The sequence below is a fragment of the Lepidochelys kempii genome, chromosome 4, assembly GCF_965140285.1.
Source record: "Lepidochelys kempii isolate rLepKem1 chromosome 4, rLepKem1.hap1, whole genome shotgun sequence".
Classification (NCBI taxonomy): Eukaryota; Metazoa; Chordata; order Testudines; family Cheloniidae; genus Lepidochelys; species Lepidochelys kempii.
The window spans coordinates 63,927,280-63,944,586 of record NC_136383.1 but is presented as its reverse complement, the minus strand read 5'-3'; the positions used below and the strand labels follow the sequence as shown (position 1 = coordinate 63,944,586).

Below are 17,307 nucleotides of genomic sequence, written 5' to 3'. Positions count from 1 at the left end.
GGACTTTCAGAAAATCTTTGACGAGATCCCTCACCAAAGGGAACTTAAGCAAACTAAGCAGTCATGGGATAAGAGGGAAGGTCCTCTCATGGGTCAGTAACTGGTTAAAAGGACAGGTAACAAAGGGTAGTCATAAATGGTCAGTTTTCAGAATGGAGAGAGGTAAATAGTAGTGTCCCTCAGGGACCAGTATTGGGACCAGAACTGTTCAACATATTCAAAAATTATCTGGAAAAGGGGGTAAACAGTGAAGTGACAAAGTTTGCAGATGATACAAAATTACTCAAAACAGTTAAAACCAAAGCAGACTGCAAAGAGTTGCAAAGGGATCTCACAAAATGGGGTGACTGGGCAAGAAAATGGGGAATGAAATTCAATGTTAATAAATGCAAAGTAATGTACATTGGAAAACATTATCCCAACTACACATACAAAATGATGGAGTCTAAATTAGCTTTTTCCACGCAAGAAAGAGATTTTAGGGTCATCATGGATGGTTCTCTGGAAACGTCCATTCAATGTGCAGCAGCAGTCAAAAAAGCTAACAGAATGTGAGGAACAATTAGGAAAGGGATAGACAATAAAACAGTAAATATCCTAATATCACTATATTAATCTATGGTACACCTACACCTTGAATACTGCATGAAATTCTGTTCATCCCATCTCAAAAAAGATATATTGGAATTGCAAAAAGTGCAGAGAAATGTGTTAGGGGGCTTATTCCTTCACCCACTTACTTCCCTGGTCCTTCTCGTATGAACATAGAAGTATAAGGAGGTGTGCAATGAGAGAACTTTATTCCCCAGCCAGTCTATAGTTCTTGGGGGTAAAGGTGAGCTCATGTAAGCAAGTTGAAGTTAGAACATCTCAAAGGCTACTTTAAATTACATAGGGGGCCACACCAGCTGCTAGCTATCTCCAGAATTAGAGAAACAGAAAGGAGACTTAAAGTGCAGCTCAGTGATACCTGAAGATCACTGGTCCCTGTCTTTAAAGCAGTATCTTACTATATATTTTAAAAGTATGGTATTATTGCTATTAGGTGCTAACTTGCAACAAAATTATGACAGCCCATGAGGCTTAGTGATGAGTGGCATGAAGTTTGCTTCCCTATTTGAAGGAAGGATATCCCTGCAAAATGCTATCTTGTCTGACAATCTTTATTTTTCTTTGAACCCTGATTGTCCCTCTGTCTGGTAAATAGAGAGGCCTCCAGTACACAGCAGTTAACTGGAAGTATTCAGAATAAAATAAAGTATTCCTGTTCTCTGAGAATTGATATACATTTCAGCCATTCGGCATTTGTGATGACTTCTCCAGAAATCTCTCTCAGCTGATCTCTTCTCCTTCGCTTCGGTTGCTGAAATCTTAAACCTACCTAATGTGATCAATGCGATACCCGTTATGTCTAGTGCAGTGAACTCCAACAGTGAATAAAGTGGAATCAGCAGCAGTAAATTCACAGTCTTTAGGTAGTAAACTTTGGGGGTGTAACGGGGGACACATTGTGCCCCTCCAGATTCAGCCCCTGGGCCCCTCTCCTCCATGAATCAGGGACACTTCAGTCTGTTGCAACACCTGTGTTCTTTATTCGTGATCAGTTTCTCACCACCAGTTTCCAATTATATACAGGCTTTTTACAACAGCTTGGCCTACTACAGGCCTGGCCAGCAACAGACTAGGAGGTTCCTACTTCCTCTGAGCCTGAGCTTGACCTCCCGCTCTCATTTTCCGCCTCCCCCCTTTCTCTCACTTCCTCCCAGCCTTATAGCTCCCGCTAATGAGGCTGGCAGGTGTAGTCAGTTACCAGGCAAACATAGGGCGGTTCCCCCAGCCTCAATCCATTCTCCCTGATTGGGTCTGGAGTGGCAGGAGCTGATTAAGAATGTCTCCAGCAGCATCCTGCCACAGGGGGCAATAGCTGTCCTTTTAAAGCTCTGCTTGACACTAATAAATAATCACACAATCATAGAAATATGGCCACAGTTAACCATTGATTAAAAATAATTCCTTTTTGAAGTATAGACATGGATTTAGGCTTCACCTATCTAGAGCACATCCCTGCACTAAGCAGAACTGTCCTATGTGTAAAACTTAAATATTCTAGCCAGTCTACTTCTAAGGACTTCAATGATTTCTCTTGGTAAAAAGATTCCATTTTTTAACTGATGTCACGGTTATTAAGCATTAAGAAAATATTTCTGACTATTCTGGATTCAATATCTTATTGTAAAATCTTAAATATATCTGACACAGATACTGGGTTAACTGCCCCTTTGAACCACTCCCACTTCAGTCTTTCTCAAGGACACCCACTTCAGGCTCACAGCCATCAACTTTTTTTCAGCTGTTCATAACTCAGTTTCCCCCTCTCTCTTTTCACTATTCATCTCCCAAAGACACTGAGACTTTTCTGTTATTTTCCTTTCTATAGGAAACAGCACTGCTGTCGGCGCTTTACTGGCAATTCCACACTGTCATAGATTACACGTGCTGCCACCATATAGTCTCAGTTTCAGGGTTAACTGCACATTTGATTTCCCTCCTGGTCTTCCTTGTGGACACTCAAGCTTGTTGGGGATATTACAATATGAGACTGGACAGTGCAGCCTATAGAACCTAAAAAGGGAGTGGGAAAAGGGTCTCTACCTGATAGAGGTGGCTGCTGAGAGCCTGAAACCATACGCTGGTTCCCTCAAAGACCAAGGTGGGAGGAGGTGTCAATGGTGCAGTTAATCCTGAAAGTGTGACAATTTCTTCCCTCTCTCTTTCTTGCTTCCAAGCAGTTATTTATGCACAATTGTGTATTACCTCCTTTGTTGTCATTTTCTCTAAACTTTGCATACAGCATTCGTATCATTTTTCATCTAGTTTAACAACCAACTTCTTATCTATGTGATCATCATAGTATAATTAATCATCAATTTAATTTCTCAACTAGATTAACATGTGAAGATCATGTTTCAGTATTATAGGATCATTGCATTGCCTGTGTATGAAACGTGTAATTGCCTCATAGAAGGACTATTGTGGATTGTCTATTACAATTTCCTTTTTAAACCCATTCTGTCCATTGTGTGTGCAAGAAATTTCTGTCTTGTATTTACTTTGAAATTTTCTCCACTTGTTTGTTCAAATATTTACACTGTTGATGTTAGACAAACTTTCCATTAATTTATTGGATTTCCATTTTTATTTGTCTTCAATCATCTGATAACTCAGTCCTCAATGAGCTGTTTAAAATCATGATTCATAGTTCTGTTATCAGTTCTAATGCTTTGGTCATATGTTGATGATCAGTTAGTGTAAGGAAGAAATAGCCCTCAATTGTTAGACAATGTTGTGAGGTGTATGTGTAGCGTAGACATTGTTTTATATCTTCCAATGAGAACTCTGACCGTGATCATTGTTGGAAACAGTATACCAGACCATCTGTTTGTTTGGCTATGGCGATTCCTATGTACCTGTCTTTTTAACTTCTTGAATTACAAATATGCATATGAAAAATGGGTATATTCTTGAGTCTTTTGTGAAATTAATTCAGCACAAAAGTTAGCTATTTCTGCTTAGTAAATTTTTTAGTGGTATAACTGGTTAAATACTACTATTTGGGTAAAATTATGATTCTTTTTGGTAAGTAGCAAGAGATTATTATAGCAAAAATGAATATTTCACTGGAAAAATGTAGGTTTCTTTATGAAAATTTAGTGTATAAAATATATTTACATTTTTTGTAGAATATCAGAAAAAAGTAAGATTTGTTCAACTTGCACAATATTACTGGTACACAGGCCCGCTGACGGGGGAGGGAAAGGGGGCAATTGCCCAGGGGCCTGAGTGATTTAAAAGGGCCCGTGGCCTCCTGGTAGTTGCAGCAGTGGTGTCGGCCAGGGGCCCCCAGGCCCTTTTGAATCTCCCGGGCGGGCATTGTTTTATACCTCGAAGGCACACATGACCGTGCTGGACAATCGTGCCGGCCTGCGGGGCCCCCCAAAGCGCATGGACTGGAGTGGTCACGTGTGCCTAGGAGTGAGGGATTCATCACTTCCAGCCCGGGTTCCCCCCGTCCCCCCAGGGACAGCCCTGGCCCTGGGTCCTGGCATTGCTGTCGACAGGCCTGCCTGTACAAATACATAATTTCATGATTACTTTTGCATTGCATATGTAACATACATATGGTGTTTTGCAAAATAAATAAATAGATACATAAAGGACTTGCAAATAGACTTCTCCCTATTTGTTTTCTTATCGCATTTATTTCTTTACACATGGAAGTATATTGACCAGTTCTGACCTGGCATGACTCATCTTATGTTTTAAAAATATTATACATATGTATTTATAATTATAATCATAGTACCAACATGAATATTAATGTATCTTATATAAAAGACTGAGTGTTACTGAAGTCATTTTTAGGGAATTCCTCTATCAGTACTATAATTTTACCTTCATTTCCAGCTCATTATTTGCCATTTAATGAATGCGTAATGTACAAGGTTATCAGTACCACTGGTTAGCAGAGCAGTAGAAAAATATATCTTGCACATGGCTTATTTATATCACCTCAATCAAGTGGTAGAGCTAGTATATCTCTTTAATTGTGTATGCCATCTTGGTTAAAGTGGTAAAAGTTGTCTTTTCTGCTGGTGAAAAATTATACTTTTTCTCAAAATTTAAAAATCTGACAACATTTCTGTTATGTGAAACACAACTCACTGTTTTTGTTTATCTGTATGTACAAGTATTTAGAGTAGTTAAGTAAAACTAATAGTCATAATATTTCTTGAAGCCTCTTTGTCAGGTGGAGAGCAATATTTGAAAATCTGTCCTCCTTCCCTTTTGGCAGTTTTAAATTTCTCTAATGCGTTCAGAAAGTGGGTTGTGCCTGGCACAGTTCAGTTCAACAAAGAGACAATAGCAAACAACTATTGTTTCAAGGATATCCGACATTAAGTAATAGTGAATCAGGCAAATCAGTACCACTTCTGTGTATATAGAGATTATTCTCCAAAGCAATCTAAACTCAGTGAAAATCAGAAACTTCCTAATATCCATTAGGCCAGAACTTTACAAGTGAAGGTAGGTTTCTGATATTCACGGAGAAACTGAAAATATGAAAGCTGTTATTTTATAGCTTTTCTCCTAATTTCTGCCTTTTGCATTATAATTTGTAAATAGACTTTTCTCACTTTGTTTGTTTTCTCATGGCCCCCTGGAGAAACACAGAACTAGAACTGTATTTTATGTGTAAGTAGTATGTATATCAGTTATCTAACAGCCTAATATTAGAAGTGTATCTTCCATTAGGGGTACCTCGCTGTATTATGTAATCATTGTCCCTGCTGTCACTGACAGCCATTAAAAATCAAAGAATCCAGACTTCCATCCTTATTCACTTTTAATAGTTCCTTGGAATCAATGAATATTCATAGGGCCATAATTCAGCAGTCTACTCCAATTAAACAAAGCACTTAAGCACATGCTTAAGTCCCACACACTCTGAAAGTTACGTGTTTTGCTGAATAGATATGAATTTCAAGATGTAAAATTATTTGCTGAAATGGAGCCAGACTATAGTACTACTGAATATTAGTAAGGGTAGATGAATCAGGCCCCAACTTTGAGTGAAACTTTCAAGATTAAACTAGAATCTATATTGCATTAAAGATAAAGACATTAACAAAGTTTGTTGGAGACCGAGGGCATGAAGAAACATAACCATTCTCACTGTGAGCTAGTATGAAAGGCAAGCTTCCTGAGTAGCTAAAGAAAATAAGAAGATAAACATAAGGTTGATGTTTTCCACCGTTGGAGGCAACATGGCTCGAAAGGTTCTATGGCAACAATTCTGCTCTGCTGAACATTTCCATTTGTAATATTTCTAGTTCGGCAAAGACATGTAAATAAAAACAAAAATCTTAAAACAAGTGGGACTTTTGTATTTTATTTTATTTTATTAAAGTTGCTACTCTGCAATAACACTTGGCATTGTTGCATGGTATAGAGGTTAAGGCACAGGGCTGGGAGTCTTGAAGACTAGTCCAACTCTGGCTTCCTATGTAACCTTGGACAAGTCAATTAATCCCCCTATGCCTCTGTTTCCCCGGGTGTACATTAGGATTAATAGAGTCATGGTGTTTAAAGCTGATCATCTGGTCTGACCTCCAGCATACCACAGGCCACTACCACCACCAATAACCGTTTGTGAAACATCTTGAGATCATTGGATGAAAAAATAACTGCTACACTACTATAAATGAGCAAAGTATGTGTTTGTCTCCAAGAAGTAATTATCTGTTTTGAATCTGCCAGTGGCTAAACAGATCGTTTCAGGAAGTCCACCCCATATATATCTCTAATAATGTGGAGGGAACAGGGGATTGAAATATTCCAAATGGATATGTTTGACCTTAGAAACTGTAATACATGACCACAGATCTTCTACTTGATTCACTTCTTTCTTTTCTTTTTTAAAAAGATATTCTAGCTGATGACATTCATAACTGTATGTCACATGATGAGTCCAGTAAAACAATGTATAAATCACATTTACATGTCTCTTCTGGGCAATATATTAAGCTCTGACTTATGGAGCATGCCTTTTGGAAAAGAACAAATTGATGTAATTTTTCTTTTTGTCTAAATAGAAGATTAATATTTATACTCCAAAGAAAACTGAAATACTGATTTTTGTGATTTAATGATGAAATAACAAAGCTTTGCTTCCTAAAGCAATTGAAATACTTCTTTGATGCCTACTATTTGAAACACATTAGACAAAATTTACTATCTTTTTAATTGTGCTAATGCTAATCACTAAATGTTGCCTTGGTGGGTAAAAAAGAGCTAGTTAAGGATCTCAGCATGTTCATAGGTTGCTGTTTTGTCATAATCTAAAGATTAATGCCTGTTTTATATGAACCTAAAGTAAAAAGAATGGAGAAAAGTGAAGCCTTTGGGGGTCACTCCAGTGATTTAAAGACTGATAGATAAAATAACTGAAGGTCTTTCACTTGGCAGTGAAATGGTTAGCCTGGGATGAGCCCTGAAAGGTTCTCAAGATTCAGTAAAGGCCTCCAGTGTGTGGAAGGTAATATACTAAACTTCTTCAAATTATCCAAACTTTTCTCCCCTTAATTGCATTAGAGGATGAAAGCCCTATAACATTAAGATTTTCACATTTCAGCAGTTGTATGCTTGAGATGTGAAAGGGAGGTTAAGAATTTGTTGTAAACTGAGTGTTTCTTTGACTCCATGGAAATTTCTGAATGACTGAAGTAATTGTACAGAAGATGGAAAAGCGAGAATGACATTGTTATATGATTTCTGCAGAAGGAAACCAGGAAGTTGTCCTGTGGGGAAAATGATGTGCATTTCAGAAGAAAGCATAATGTGGCAGGAAAGCATTCAAATAATGATCAGGAACAGAGCAGCCCGTTCAGTGTTTGCTCCACCCTAAATCCTGTGTATTCACTTCTGTTGCTTCTAGCTAAATACTCTTTAGGCTTTTTGACTTGTTTGAGTGAGTCAGCCTGGCTGGGGGTAGGAGAGAACAGATTAAGAGAGAAGCCATGATGTCCTTGTTCCCATGAACATCTCTCCAAGGATTCCTGCTGGTGGAAACAGCATGAACTTCTCCTCAACACCTTTTTCCTGACCTCTTTAAATTCCACACATGTTCCTAACTATGCTGTTTCTTTTAAGTATGCCACTTTTAGATTATTTTGGATTAGATTAATCCAGCAGCCAAAAATACAAACTTTCAATGTTCCAACTCTCAGAACCCCCAACTCCCTTCTCCAAAATGAGAAACTGTAGACAACACTCAAGTGAAAATCAGGCTCAGTATCTGACCAAAACAACCTTTCTTATAATAGGTCAAAAGCTTTTGGTTTTGGCTGGATTGGAATAGGTTCAAAGCAGGACCTGCAGAAGTGTATCTTGGGTTTGTTTGTTTGTTTTTAAATGAACAATGGCTAAGATAATTTGTTATAGGATAAACAAATTTTCATTTCTAGGACACTGGTTCTAATTGAGTCCAGGTTAGTAGTTGCTTTAAGTCATTATGAGCTGATGGCTCTTCAATAATCTAGGTGAAATGAGTTGCTGTTCTCAGTCCAAATTTGTAGGGCCCAGGTGACCACAGAAGAACACGCTCTTAATTATCTATTACTTGCATCTTTGTTGGCCTCAGCATGAGGCCATGGATTTTGAAAGGACATAAACTCTGCTTTCACCTGGAGTCGTGGTCCCTCCAGCTCAGGGCTGAGACACAGAGTTGGACAATGTATGGAAAGTTACTCTTAGCTTGATATTCCATTGCTCTGCTCCTTGTGACACCAGTGCAAAGTGGGTGTAAAATGCTACCAAGTCAGAATGGTAGCATTTTATATGCACTCATTTTGCATTGGTGTAAATGACTACACCAGGAGCAGAACAAAAGAGTAAGCTTCTGCTACTTCCTGTTCAGTACTGCTTGCCTTATGCACTAGATCAAATGGACGGATGAATATGGATGTGGATAAAAAAGATGCAGTATATTTGGGAAACAAATGTTTTAAAATGTCAGACAATGCATCATAAACAATTGTCTCTCCCACTAAGTATGGATGCAGTCAACTGATCTTCATTTCAGAAATACTGTCTTCTAGCAGAAGTACCATTGCAGCACTTTGGGGATTCAGATTCTCTAGTTCAAAAGGTCCCTGCTTTGGCTGCTGTGCGCCTACTTGTTGGAATCTCTGGCTCGCTTCTCTCTGCAGCCCACATGGCAGGAGGAGGGTGGGGAAGTAAAGGAGGGATCGCCTGTGTCCTCACATCCCCAGAATGTTGCCCTAGGCCTTCAGAGTATCCTTTGATTAGGGCCCTACCAAATTCACAGGCGTGAAAAATGTTTCACGGATGGTGAAATAAGCCCTTCTCCATGAAATCTGATCTCCCCCATGCTGCTGGGAGTGCCCCAGCTGGGGACTAAATCCTAGCTGTAAATCCTAGCTGGGCTGGGGAGGGAATCAGATGCACCTCCAGGTACTTTTTGGGTTGGGACCCCCACAGTTACAACACCATGAAATTTCAGATGTAAACATCTGTAAACATGAAATTGGCCAATTTTAAAACCCATGAAAATGACCAAAATGGACTGTGAATTTTGTAGGACCCTACCAGAGGTGAAAGTAAGCCGACGCCTGGTACAGTGTACCAGCAAGAGCCTGTGCGCCGTACTGGCATGGATAGGCTTTCCCAGGCGGCAATGTAAAGGGCCTGGGGCTCCTAGCAGCAGCTGGAGCCCCGGGCCCTTTAAATTGCCTCCAGAGCCCTGCTGCTGGAGCCCTGGGGAAGTGGCAGCGGGGCTCAGGAGCAATTTAAAGGGCCCGGGGCTGCTGCCACAGCTACCAACCCGGACCCTTTAAATACCCCTCTGGGGACGATTTAAAGAGTCCGGAGCTCCGGTTGCCACTGCCTCCCTGTGTCCTTTAAATGGTCCCCGGAGCCTGCTGGAGCCCTGGGGTAGTGACGGTAGGGCTCTGGGGATGATTTAAAGGGCCTGGGGTTCCGACCGCCGTTACCGCCCCGGACCCTTGAAATAGCCACCAGAGCCCCGTCGCTGCTACCCCAGGGCTCCGGCAGGCTCCGGGGACAATTTAAAGGACCCAGGGAGGTAGCGGCAACCGGAGCCCTGGACCCTTTAAATCGCAGTCCAAGCCCTGCTGCTGGAGCCCCGGGGGTCGCGGCAGCAATTTAAAGGGCCTGGGGCTCCGCTGCGGTAGTGGCGGCTGGGAGCCCCTGGCCCTTTAAATCACTGCCGGAGCCCCTGGCTGCCTCTGCTACCCCAGGGCTCCAGCAGTGGGGCTTGGATGGCGATTTAAAGGGCCCAGGGCTCCCACTGCTGTTACCCTCTGGAGCCCTTTAAATCGCCACCCGAGCCCTGCTGTTGGTAGTGGCAGCGGGGGTAGCGGCAGCGGAGCCCCTGGCCCTTTAAAGCTCCACCAGAGCCCGGGGCCCCGGGGTAGCAGTGGCAGCCGGGAGCCCCTGGGGCTCCGATGGTGATTTAAACGGCCCGGAGCTCCCAGCTGCTGTTACCACAGTCCCAGCCCTGGGCCCTTTAAATCTTGCTCTTGATTTAAAGAGCCCAGGGATGTAAAGGCACAGCCTCTTCCAGAAGAGGCCACACCTCTTCCGGTAGAGGCCCTGTCCCCTCCTAAGGACTCCAGAGTACCCGTAAATCCTTTAAGTTACTTTCACCCCTGGACCCTACCAACGATATACCAATTCCCTGATATTTTATAGTTTGGATGATGGGACTCAGTGTTCTTCCCCTTTTGTTTGGAAGTGAAAGCCCACTGAGATTTTAATTAAATAAACACTTGACTGAAGGTAGAAACCCATTCTAAGTGGGCTGTGTTTGTGTGTCTAAAATTCAGTCTGGAGAAAGATAGGACTGTTGCTGTCTTTTTTTTTTTTTATTTTTAACTTCTGTGAGTGAGTGTAACAGGAGCTCTTCCTTTCTTCCTCCAATTATGTATGTGTACAGGGTAGGCTAGTGGATTTATAAACACACTACTAAGAAGGAAATAGATTGAAAAACAGCATAGTTTTGTGTCAGTCCTCACTACATTATACAGATTTAGGTCTATTGGCTCTGGTGCTGGCAGAGAAAATCCTCCTGGCTGTATGTGATGTGATGCAGTTATTAAAAAAGCATGCTTTTCTAACATAAGAAGCATTTAGTGGGTCACGCATTAACTGTGTTGTTTACAGCAGGCTGGCCTGTTTAAATTGCCAAGACTGCCTAGCTAGATGGCAAGCTCTAAACTATAGTACAGCAGAAATACAGCTGAATAAGTCAGTTTTATCCATGTTTGGTTCAAGTATTCTTAAGTGTTGTTGTTCTAAACTTTTATTTATTTAGAATTTTAAAAAGGGGGGGAGCATCTCAAACTTTAGGCACTTTGTGTTAAAAATGACTGAATAAAAAGATACAGTATATAAACATTGTTAGTGGAGTACTTTGGATTTTTCATGAAATGGATAATAACCAGCTCTCTTATAATTCCCGTGGGAAAATGTTATTCTCTTCCTCGGGTACAAGTACAGTAGTCACATTTTAAAACTTAATTTTTCTTAGATTACTAAATACCACTCTCTTTGCAATATCCCCCTCGGTGTTCTCCATAGTAAGTATAAAGAGGACAATGAAAAATGCAGAGGCAGAATTAATCTATTTTAAGTGCAATGACTGTATTAAATATTTTTTATGTATGTGATTCTGTTACAGTGCAAAATTTTAGTTTTAGTAAGAAAAGTTACATGTAATGTTGTTGTTTTAGCACAGACATTGTGCTTAGTTTTTCTTAGGTGTTGAATATGCTCTGCTGTCTTACATTTGAACTGGACGTCTGTATGATCAGCACTTCTGAAAACCTGACCCATCTAAAACAGAAACCACCGGAAAATCCAGAAGTAGAGACAATTTAGTTGGTCATTTGCTTTTTAAATATTATATAATTGCATCTTGTAAGCATCATAAAAGAAGTGGATTTCCTGGAGGCTCACAAACTGAATTAGTGAGAAGAAAAGGAGTACTTGTGGCACCTTAGAGACTAACAAATTTATTGGAGCATAAGCTTTCGTGAGCTATTACCAGCAGGAGAGCAGGCCGGGGGAGAAACCTTTTGTAGTGATAATCAAGGTGGGCCATTTCCAGCAGATGACAAGAACGTGTGAGGAACAGTAGCAGGGACGGGGACGGGGGGGTATAAACATGGGGGAATAGTTTCACTTTGTGTAATGACACATCCACTCCCAGTCTTTATTCAAGCCTAAATTAATTATATCCAGTTTGCAAATTAATTCCAGTTCAGCAGTCTCTCATTGGAGTCTGTTTCCCCATGTTTATCCCCCCCCCTTCCCCACTACTGTTCTTCACACGTTCTTGTCAACTGCTGGAAGTGGCCCACCTTGATTATCACTACAAAAGTTTCTCCCCTCGGCCTGCTCTCCTGCTGGTAATAGCTCACCTTACTTGATCACTCTTGTTACAGTGTGTATGGAAACACCCATTGTTCCATATTCTCTGTGTATATAAATCTCCCCACTGTATTTTCCACTGCATGCATCCGATGAAGTGAGCTATAGCTCACGAAAGCTTATGCTCAAATAAATTTGTTAGTCTCTAAGGTACCACAAGTACTCCTTTTCTTTTTGCGGATACAGACTAACAGGGCTGCTACTCTGAAACCTGAATTAGTGAGGACATTCCATGCATAGGGGATTGTATGTGATGAATATATGGATCTGAAATACTATAACAACTTCCCTAATTCAGAAATATGTTGCCTCTTTAATTTTTACCATAATCTAAATAGGAAGCTTGGGACAAGAGACCATGCAGCCCTTTTAATCTTCTTTGAATCAGTACCTTCACTCCACAATGTGTTTTCTGCAAATGCTTAGGACTTAAATAACAACTTCCCCATAAAAGTACTTTACAAATATAAATTAATTAATCCTTACGCCAAACTTGGGAGGTAGCTAATTAAATATTTTTTACTTCTATTTTACAGACAAACCTAGACTGAGAGTTTGATTGACATGCCAATGACCATAAAAAGAATCTTTGTCAGAGCCAGAATTAGAACTCTGATATCCTTGGTTTCAATTCCGCTGCTCAGGCCACTAAGAACACAATATTTCTAACACCGACCTCCTTAAAAATTTTTGTATGAATTATGCCAGCTTGATAATGTAGATTGTGTGACTCTAAGGCTAACCAGTTAAAGAAATACTGCCTCACTGTTCCTTAACAATATCTGTGTGCTTATTTATTTCAATATTTAAACCTTTTAATTGCCAAAATTTCAGTAATTCTGTCTTCCTTTGGGAGCTATGTATACTGTAGAGAGGCTCTTCTTCATTTTTGCAAACTTATTCAGTTTCTCTAAACTATTGTATTTGAATTGCTGAGATCCTCCAATCTTATTGGACTCTGTTATTTTTGCTCTTTGGGTGATATACTTTTGCAAATAGGTCATCAGAACATAGCATATCATTCCTAACTAAATTCTAACCTCCTTCTATTCCCCCTACTGTTTCATTTAGAATAAACAACATGCACTTTAATTCTTGTCCTCAGCTGTTATGTAAATTTGCCATACTTTATAATAGCTGCCATGTTCCATCACAGAAGTAGGTTGCTCGGTGGATGCAGTGATTTGTGTATGTACTCTGTAAAGTGTTTTGATCTCTTTTGGATTCAAAGGAGTTCCATGCATGTAAAATGTGCTCTTTACTATTACTGTTATGAGTTTCATAAGAAGTCAAAGGAAACATTTCACTTACTGCAGTAATCCAATAGAAATTAATTTAGTTCTGTTTCTTTTTAAAGGAAATAATTTGAAATCCTATTGTGCTCAGTAGATCATGGATAATAAAGTTCTTCTGAGAGATATAAAGAGAGAACATTCCCACCTTCATTAGCAGTGCTAGCTTGATCAATAAACCATGATTTCATTGACAGAAAGAAGGAAAGCATAAGCACAATAGATTTGTCTCTTGAGGAACTGCAACAAATTCCTTCCTCTTATTTTCTGAACACAGAAATCCATCAGGTGTTCAAATAAATATTCTAATGAGGGGGTGATTGAGCCAGATTTAAGTGAGAAGTGTCATGTTTTATTAGGGCTCCTTGGTCAGGCTGGATTAATTCAAATCAAAGCAAATTAAATCAACTATTTTAATCATGATTTAAAGCAGAAAGCAGGAAACTTTGATTTAAATAAGTGATTTTAATCTTCTTTTGCATTAGTACTTTTTAATTATATTCCTAAAGAAAGTTTGATTCTCATTCATTGGTAACTATTAAAACACGTTGATTTGCAACTAAACATAGCCTTTACACTAAATGTGTCTGTCTTCTTGCAAACAAGAGGATATGTTGTGTGTATACTCTCAATTAAGTAATTATATATCTTAGCACACTGATTCAGATTCTTAAAGTTAACATTTTATATTATGTTAAAAATGGTAAATAATGCATTTCTTATTTACTAGGTGATTTATTTATTTTTATTCATACTTTGTGTCAAATTCTATTTGGATGGGAATTGGAATTCAATTAAAAATGTACAAAACAGGTTTATATGTTGTTTATTTATAGTGGTTGTATTTTTTTGTAAATTTAATTGATTATTTTTTTCTGTTCACCATGTCCTTCAAGGTAATAGAACTTGTAAATTTAGACATTTCTAAGTTTTTATTCTTGGATTAATAGAAGAGAACAAGTTTTCCTGCTTTTTTCAACACCCAATCAGTTTCTTAACTTTAAATGAACTAGTCAGTGAACTGAACTAGTTGAGTAAACTGAAATGAAGAAAATATTCTCTATACCTGCAGAAGAGGCTATTGTCCAAAGCTGGTTTAGCATGTCAACACACTGTAGTTTCAGGTGCTTAGCCATTGGGTCAGTGCTTGACTTTCTTTACAACTTCAGCAGCAAACATGCATTGCCTAATCTTATTTTCCTTTTATTTAATTTACATGATATTAATATATAGTAAGTTTAAGCCTTAATACAGGTTGTCATAATTTCAAATTTAATTTTGAATAGGTTTATTTTTAAAACAAAAATATATGTAATTTAAATTAAAAATCCAATTTAAATAAAAAAATCTGGTTATTTTTATTTATTTCTTTTAAAAAATCAAGTGATTTTGATCAACCCTGTATTTGGTCAATGCAACATTAACACCTTATTATACTGTGGGACATTATTTGTAGGTTTTTATTAGTACTAAAATGTACACTTTTTCTCAGCTTTTTGGAAACTTTCCTTTCTTTTTTTAGATTATAATGTTCATTTTCACCTCTTCCCTGGAGACTTTTAGATTAGATAGGAAAAGTCTTCTTTTGGATGTTTGTATTTCTGGGACACATTTTCTGTCACAGTTCTGAGTTCTTTCAGTATTCTTTAAATTGGTTTAAATTAGGATTTTGTCCATATTGCCTGCAACGTGTCCCATTAGAGCAGATGTTTGCAAATAGCATCAAAGCAGGGTTTTTTTTTTTTAATAGTCTAATCAAAATACTATGTTGTGTTTTTTCTTTAATATGTATAAAAATATTTGTACAATTGCTTCTCAACAATAAATCAGTTTAAATCAGCTTCATCACTTGCCTGCCAGAACCTTATATTCTTGAGTTAAACTGGTTCTAAATAAAGGAGGACTAGATATAAAGAAACAAACCTACATTTTACAAATCTCCTGTTTCAGAGCCTTATCTTAAACACATTTTATTTTCCCTCTCATGTGTTTCCAAATACATGAGCATATATTATTCATTCAGCTGCATTTATGTTCTGACTTAGCAGGAAATGAACATGTCTCAGTGGCTATTGTAATGATATATTGGTGAATAAACTGATCTGTTTTGGTTCAATTGCAGATGCTGGCTTGGTAGTTAAATAACTTTGTGTGTGTCTACCTTTGGATCTAGTCTGCCATATTTATTATAACTGTATCTCTGAAATTTATTTCATGTTAAATGCTTATTTTCTGACTAGGCGATACTTGTCAGTCAATTTAATTGAAATGTCATGCTGACCTTTTATTTGGAAGAGTTTAAACTTCCAACAGTCCTTTGAAAGTTCTTTTTCCTTTGGTTCAAATTAGAATCCTTAAATTACAAAGGTGCGGAAACTGCATGCCAATTAACCTTATGAAACTGCATGCTAATTAACCTTACAAACAATATATCTTTTACAGAGATTGTTCAGCTGAGTCTGCCAGATGATCAGAAAATAAGTGTCACTACAGCAACAGTAGGACAAAGTGCTGTCCTAAGTTGTGCCATTCAGGGAGCCCTGAGACCTCCTATCATCTGGAAAAGGAACAATGTCATTCTAAATAACTTAGATTTGGAAGACATCAATGTAAGTAATGAAACGCTCTAAAATGATTTAATGTCCTCATTATAAAATGTTAGCCATAAAAATTAGCAGTGTTATCTGAGCAGGTGATAATTGCCTCTGATGGGATATTGCTCACAAATGTTGTAACCAGATGTTTGTGAGTAATATAGAAAAAAGAGGAAGTGAAAGAGTTAATATCCTTGTTTTTATTGATGTATCTTTGCCTTATTTTGTGTCATGCTGAGCTTGGATATATTAAATTTTGAATGTTTCTTTACAGCCTAAACCAAATGAAAATGAATTGTTTTCAGGTCTTTAAAAAAGAAAAGGAGTACTTGTGGCACCTTAGAGACTAACCAATTTATTTGAGCATAAGCTTTCGTGAGCTACAGCTCACTTCATAGGATGTACTGCTTTTCTTTTTGCAAATACAGACTAACACGGCTGTTACTCTGAAACCTTTCAGATCTTTACTTATCTATTGGTTTGTAATCATTGTTGTAGGGAGCCAGGGTGGCTCCCCTCCGAACCAGAGGGTAAAGAGCCACCCTCTCAGCCTGAGTGGGCGGGGCCAGGCCAAGTTTATGCCAATCCCCAGAAGGGGAGGGGTGGGACAGGAAGTACAAAGGGCGGGGCCCTTTGCCCAGTGAGGAGAGCACCAGGGAGGGAGGCAGACACAGGCTGCTGGCTGCTCCCTCGCGATCCTGCAGCTGACCCAGGGGAGGCCCTGGGCAAGGAGGAACCTGACCAGGAGGAAGGCCTGTGGCGACCAGGAGGAAGGTCTGTGGCAACCAGGACTGCCAGCTGCTGACTTCCCGGAGGACCTGGAGGGGCCCGGCTGTAGCCCGGGCCAGCGTGAGTCCGACACAGAGGGGGAGCTGGAGCTGCCAGCAGCGGAATACCCGGACGAGCTGGAGGGACTGGAGAGACCCGCTTGAGAGATCGGGTAGGAAGTAGCCCAGGGGCAGAACTGCACCGTGGGGTGGGTGTGTTTGGTCAGCGGGAGCACATGGCCCAGCGGCGGGACCTTCGCCTCCCGCCACTGACCAGGCCCTGGGCTGGAACGCAGTGGAGTTGGGTGGGCCTGCGTTCTCCTACCCCGGCCAGCCTGCCTTGGGTAGCAGAACTGTGTGCTACAAACCCATACCGGCGCTCGCCTGCCTGAGGGGCGCGCTGCAGACGCGTGCCGGCGCTCGCCTGCCTGAGGGGCGCGCTGCAGACGCGTGCCGGCGCTCGCCTGCCTGAGGGGCGCGCTGCAGACGCGTGCCGGCGCTCGCCTGCCTGAGGGGCGCGCTGCAGACGCGTGCCGGCGCTCGCCTGCCTGAGGGGCGCGCTGCAGACGCGTGCCGGCGCTCGCCTGCCTGAGGGGCGCGCTGCAGACGCGTGCCGGCGCT

The 17,307-nt window shown here is 40.1% G+C and overlaps 1 protein-coding gene across 9 annotated transcripts in view; it reads left to right on the top strand.

The window, feature by feature from the left end:
* The window catches only part of FSTL5 (follistatin like 5), a 564,833-nt gene that overhangs the window by 384,273 nt on the left and 163,253 nt on the right, over positions 1-17,307 (top strand). For all 9 annotated transcript variants that reach the window (XM_073341501.2, XM_073341502.1, XM_073341509.1 and 6 more), the window contains one exon: positions 15,768-15,934. In XM_073341501.2, coding sequence (XP_073197602.1) covers positions 15,768-15,934 — 167 coding nt within the window. The remainder of the gene's footprint in view (positions 1-15,767; positions 15,935-17,307) is intronic.